General features: G+C 39.3%; 1 protein-coding gene across 1 annotated transcript; it reads right to left on the bottom strand.

The window, feature by feature from the left end:
- Positions 1-3,329: 3,329 nt before the first annotated feature.
- On the bottom strand, positions 3,330-4,993 carry LOC147364847 (olfactory receptor 4F3/4F16/4F29-like). The gene has a single exon (XM_086322094.1). It carries the CDS (start codon positions 4,991-4,993, stop codon positions 3,983-3,985), a length of 1,011 nt encoding a protein of 336 aa, XP_086178220.1. The 3' UTR covers positions 3,330-3,982.
- Between the last annotated feature and the right edge of the window lie 1,674 nt (positions 4,994-6,667).

The raw sequence follows: 6,667 nt of genomic DNA, 5'->3' as shown, positions 1-6,667 counted from the left end.
CTAGTCAAAGCTATGGTTTCTCCAGTAGTCATGTATGGATGTGAGAGTTGGACTATAAAGAAAATTGAGCCCTGAAGAACTGATGCTTTTGAACTATGGTGTTGGAGAAGACTCTTAGAGTCCTTTGGAATGCAAGGAGATCAAACCAGTCTATCCTAAAGGAAATCAGTCCTGAATGATCATTGGAAGGACTGATGTTGAAGCTGAAGCTTCAATACTCTGGCCATCTGATGCGAAGAACTGACTTATTGGCAAAAGACCCTGATGCTGGGAAAGATCTAAGGCAGGAGGAGAAGGGGACGACAGAGAATGAGATGGTTGGATGGCATCACCGACTCAATGGACATGAGTTTGAGCAATCTTCAGGAGTGGGTGATAGACAGGGAAGCCTGGCGTGCTACAGTCCATGGGGTTGCAAAGAGTCGGACACAACTGAGCAATTGAACTGAATTGAACTGAAACAAAGGTGCCTAGTCAAATTTACAAGCCCCTGCACAGCAAAGGAAATCTTAAACAAATGAAAAGACAAACTACAGAAAGGGAGGAAATAATTGCAAACATGCAACCAACAAGGGCTTAATTTCCAAAATATACAAACAGCTCATACAATTAGAAAACAAGAAAAAAATGAACAACCCAAACAAAAAAATGAGCAGAAGACCTAGAGAGATATTTCTCCAAAGAATAAACACAAATGTCCAATAGGCACATGAAAAGATCCCAACATCACTAATTATTAGAGAAATGCAAGTCAAAACTACAATAAGGTACTACATCACATTGCTCAGAATGGCCATCATTCAAAAGTCTACAGTAACAAATGCTAGACAGAGTATGGAGAAAAGGGAACCCTCGTACACAGTTGGTGGGAATGTAAGTTGGTGCAGCCACTGTGGAAAATAGTAGAGTTTTCTTAGAAAACTGAAAATAGAATTATCTTATGATCTAGCAATCCCACTCCTGGGCATATATGCAGACAAAACTCTAATTCAAAAAGGTGCATGCACTTCTATGTTCATAACAGCACGAGATGGACATGAGTTTGAGCAAGCTCCAGGAGTTGCTGATGGACAGGGAAGCCTGGCATGCTGCAGTCCATGAAGTCACAAAGAGTCAGACACAACTGAATGACTGAACTGACTGATTCACAAGAGCCAAGATAGGTAAACAACCTAAATGTCCATAGACAGAGGCCTGGATTAAAAAAATGTGGTACATGTATACAATGGAATAAACTCAGTCATAAAAAAAAATAGCAAAGTACTGCCATTTGCAGCAACATGTATGCAACTAGAAATTATCACACTAAGTGAATTAAATCAGAAAGACAAAGAGAAATGCCATATGATATCACTTATATGTGAAGTCTAAAATGAACCTGTCTGTGAAACAGAAACAAAATCAGGGACATGGAGAATAGACTGGGGGTTGCCAAGGGGGAGGCGCGTGGGAGAGGGCAAGAATGGGAGTTTGGGGTTAGTAGATGTAAACTGGTATGCATAGAATGGATAAACAAGGTCTTACTGTATAGCACAGGGAACTATATTCAATACCTGTGAAAACTATAATGGAAAAGAATGTGAAAAAGAATGTATATGCATGTATAACTGAATCACTTTGCTGTACAGCAGTAATTAACACACTATAATTACACTATAGGCACAGTGTGCTCTGTCGTGGATGACTCTTTGTGGCCCCATGTACTTCTAGCTCACCAGGCTCCTCTGCCCATGGAATTTTCCAGGCAACAATACTGGAGTGCCGTTTCCTACTCCAGGGGATTTTCATGACCCAGGGGTCAAACCTGTGTCTCTCACGTCTCCTGCATTAGCAGGCATATTCTTTACCACTAGCGCCACTATACTTCAATTTTTTAAAAAATAAATTTAAAAAAGAATGCAATTTGAATACAAGAGAAAAAGTATAGAATGAAAATTGAATTGTGGCATTTTGAGGTCTCTTTATCCAAGGAATTCAATAATTTAAAATACTCCTTTTGGGAAAAGAACAATTTCTTGATCAATGACTGATGAAAACAGAGTTAGGAAAGAAATAATCTGCAGTAACATGGAAGAAGTTTGTCAAAACTGAGAAGTGGTTTTAATGTTTTATTTTATTTTATTGAACAGGTACGTATATAACACTATAGACCAAGAATTGCTTTAAGCACTTTGCAAGTATTAATTCAGTTAATCCTTACCACCTTATGATAAGTATGAAAGGTATGAAAGTACCTTTAGCCATAAGGAACTGCTATTTTTGTATGTCAATAACAGTCAAATAGAAATTCCAGATGATTCATTTTACAGATAACAGAATTTAGGGATAAAGAGGTTAAACAATTCATGCATTATTGAAAAAGCAAAGCTAAGTTTTGAATTCATACAGTCTGGCTCAGGAGTCTGCACTTGTAACCATGTCACTGAAAAGAAAAGAGTTACCCAATTCTGAGGAGGCCTACTCTGGTGGCTCAGTGATAAAGAATCTGCCTGCCAATTGGGTTTGATCCCTGGATCGGGAAGATCCCCTGGAGAAAGAAGTGGCAACTCACTTCAATATTCTTGCCTAGAAAATCCCATGGAGAGAGGTGCCTGGAAAGCTACAGTCCATGGGGTTGCAAAGAGTTGAACATGACTTATACAACTGAGCACAACAACTCTGAGGAATTATAGGTGACTTCAATATAATTAAAGCGAAGATTAGCACTAACTGGGTCATTGTCTTTGCCCATTACCTGGTTTCCATTGTTCAAATCTCCAGACGATACAGGAACAAAGATTTTGGGAAAATTGTAGTAGTTACAAGGCTTAATTCATACTTACTGTGTGCATTAGCTGAAATGCTTATACCCCAGTGATCTGATTTTAGGCTGATATTGTGATTTTTTTTTAAACTCAAAAATAATTCAAAATAACTTTAACTCTTTTATTTTATTGAAGGGCAATATTATATCGAAGGGAAGAGATAGCCAAAAATAGCTCTTTAAAATCCCCTTTTTACCTTTCATCTGTTTTTTCACACGTTACAGCTGAAACACAACACCATGGATGCTCTACTTACTAGTTTAATTACTACACACACGTCTCACTACTGAACTTCAAAAAAAAAAAAAAACTATCCTGAATAATTTCAAATTTTGTCATATTTCCAAAGCACTGCTCTTCAGATTCTGTATCACAAACCCCAAAACTCAATCTGACAAGTGAGGATCCTCCTCAGAATCCAGAGAGGGGAAAGAAATAAAAGAGACCAGTCCAAATTCATTTTTATGAAGGAGACACAAGAAAATGTGGAAATAGTCCTGCATTAATATATTTTATTCTGTCACATTGCACAAGAAAGAATACCATATTTTTCTTGGTTATGGGCAGAAATCACATTAAGAACATTCTTAGTTCAGTTCAGTTCAGTCGCTCAGTCGTGTCCGACTCTTTGCGACCCCATGAATCGCAGCACGCCAGGCCTCTCTGTCCATCACCAACTCCCGGAGTTCACTCAGACTCATGTCCATCGAGTCAGTGATGCCATCCAGCCATCTCATCCTCTGTCGTCCCCTTCTCCTCCCGCCCCCAACCCCTCCCAGCATCAGAGTCTTTTCCAATGAGTCAACTCTTCGCGTGAGGTGGCCAAAGTACTGGAGTTTCAGCTTTAGCATCATTCCTTCCAAAGAAATCCCAGGGCTGATCTCCTTCAGAATGGACTGGTTGGATCTCCTTGAAGTCCAAGGGACTCTCAAGAGTCTTCTCCAACACCGCAGTTCAAAAGCATCAATTCTTCGGTGCTCAGCCTTCTTCACAGTCCAACTCTCACATCCATACATGACCACAGGAAAAACCATAGCCTTGACTAGACGGACCTAATTCTGGACATTGGTAATTAAACTAGTAAGTAAAGCATCCATGTTACTATGTTTCACTGATTCACATCTGTGGCATGGGTGGGGAATAGTAGGGTTGTTCATCTTTTTTGATATCAAAATCACTTAAAACAGCTTCCTGAAACTCAACATCTGACTGAATATCCTCCTCATTGCCACCTTCATCTCTTTGTTCCTCAAACTGTAGATGGCAGGATTCAGAAATGGAGTAATAACTACATCAAAAATAGCAAGGAATTTATCCACTGGTACTGTGGGAAATGGCCATGAATATACAAAAATACATGGGCCAAAAAATAAGACCACCACCACAATGTGAGCTGATAGTGTAGAGAGGGCCTTGGACAAGTCACCTGAGGAACGTTGCCAAACAGTGGCCAAGATGAACATATAGGAGGTAATCAGAATGAAAAATGTTCCCAGGGAGATGAAACCACTATTGGCAGTAACCACAAGCTCCAGTCTGTAAGTGTCTGTGCAGGCAAGCCTAATAAATCGAGGAAGATCACAGTAAAAGCTGTCCACTTTATTGGGGCCACAGAATGGTAGGTTTACAACAAATAGAATCTGGATGAATGAGTGGATGATCCCAATGGTCCAGGCAGCAACCGAGAGTGAAATACAAGTTCTGAAGTTCATGATGATCAGGTAATGGAGAGGCCTACATATAGCGACATAACGGTCAAAGGCCATGGCAATGAGCAGCACCATCTCAGTTCCTCCAATAACATGAACGAAGAACATCTGAGCAATGCATCCTTGGAAAGAGATTACTTTTCTCTCTTTGAAAAGATCAGATATCATCTTGGGAGCTGTAATGGAGGAAACCCACATGTCAATAAAGGAGAGGTTGGCTAGCAGGAAGTACATAGGGGAGTGTAAATGGGAGTCAGAGGTCACTGTGAGAACAATGAGGAGGTTTCCTAAAATGCTTGTTACATAGAACACAGAGAAAATTAGAAAGAGGACAAGTTGCATCTCCAAAGAACTGGTGAGTCCCACCAACACAATCTCAGACACCACCGAACGATTTCCTCCCCCCATGGTCTCAGTCACTTTGGGCTCCAAATTTCCCTGAAAAAATAGGAAAAATAAGAAATTTGGATTACTGGCCATATTACTCAGGGTTCCAATGGAGAAGCAGAACCACCAGGAGATACTATACCAAGAGATCTGTGACAGTGACTTGATCTTACTGATCCTGCAGAAGCGGATTCAGCAGTCTCTACCAGTCTATCGTCTTTGCATCTAATGCTGTAGTTTGAAGTCCACAGGACAGGCAGTGAGGAAAGGAAGATGGATATAAAATGGGGAAGAGCAAAAATGAACCGGAACCCACAGTCAAGAACTAAAGACTGCACAAATAACAAATGCTGGAGGGAGTGTGGAGAAAAGGGAACTCCTACACTGTGCAGCCACTATGGCAAGCTTTGTGGAGGTTCCTTAGAAAACCAAACATAGAGTTGTCATATGATCCAGCAACCTCACTCCTAGGTGTATATCCATAGAAAACTAATTCAAAAAGATACATGCACCACAATGCTCATAGAAGTGTTGTTTATGATGGCCAAAATGTTGTGTATACACATACACACAATGGAATACTACTCAAATGAAAACCTGCTTCATGTGTCTTGAAACGTTCATTTATCACAGCCCAGTTTAAATGCCGCTCATAAAACCTCCCCAATTCTCCTAGCTAGAAAATAAATCTTCTTCCCCTCATTTCCCATAGCACTTTGTATTTATCACAGCACCTTTAGCCCTGTGGTGCAGTTACATGTGCATGACCTATTTCCTTTGTTTTCAAGCACTAAAAGGTGGAGCTTTCTGTATTTTCATCTCTGTCGTGAATAGTTCCTTGAACAGTTTCAGAGGGCAGAACAGTCAGTTCTAGAAAATCAGTATGTGTTTGTTGAATTAATTTTAATTAATTCCTTTGTAATTTCAATTTAATTGTTTAATGTAAGATCATTTAGAAGATGAAAATGAAGGAAACATACAAGGAGAAGAAATTGAAAGATGGTGAAGGATAGGAAGAAGAAAGCTTTAATGATAAATAAAGGAAACAAAAAATTAAGCAAAGGAGTAAGAAATAGAGAAAAACAGAATGATGAAAGAATCATGTAGAATAGAAAGAGGAAAGAAAAAAGAATGCTATAGAAATTTCCGTCAAATTCTGACTAGAAACTCACAGGCCTAAACGGAAAAACACAGAAAAGGAATTTAAAATTAGCTTACATCTTGAATGTTCCAAAGAGCCCTAGAATTTTCCTTCTCAGAAAATATTTGACAGAAAGCCCCATGGATGGATATAGCAGATCCTCAATTTGAAACTAAAGTTTTTCCTCATTCTTCTACTTCTTTCCTAAAGCAATATTTTCCTAAAAAATATTCCACGCTTCCTTACCTTCCACCACTCACCTATTCCTGCTCCAAGTGCACAGTGATGCAATATAACTCGCTATTTCTGAGTTTTTCTCCCAGTGCCAGGCTGTGAGCTCATGGGAGAGTGAAATGGTATCTTTTTCTCTGTACTCCCAGCTCCCCAGACAATGCTGGAAACATAACAGAAGCTTAAGAAGTGGTTTTTGTTGAATGAAAAAATGGATGTACAGATAATGCAGATATCAAGTTTCTCTAATATTTCAGGAAGACTGGGGTTCAACTCAAAAAATTAGAATATTCAATCTCAGCAGTCACTTTAAAATTTTTCTCATCAGTCATTTAGTATAATAACTGAGTAAATGGTGACTGTAGAAGGAAAAAGCGTACAATCCCTGCTTCTTT

This window comes from Bos grunniens, chromosome 10 (genome assembly GCF_055505025.1).
Source record: "Bos grunniens cultivar Pamir isolate PY7600 chromosome 10, Bosgru_T2T1.0, whole genome shotgun sequence".
Classification (NCBI taxonomy): domain Eukaryota; kingdom Metazoa; phylum Chordata; class Mammalia; order Artiodactyla; family Bovidae; genus Bos; species Bos grunniens.
This window is presented reverse-complemented; position numbering and strand designations above follow the sequence as displayed.

Bases quoted from the DNA above. Each gene is read 5' to 3' on its own strand.
- LOC147364847 (XM_086322094.1), bottom strand. From the start codon at position 4,993: ATGGCCAGTAATCCAAATTTCTTATTTTTCCTATTTTTTCAGGGAAAT.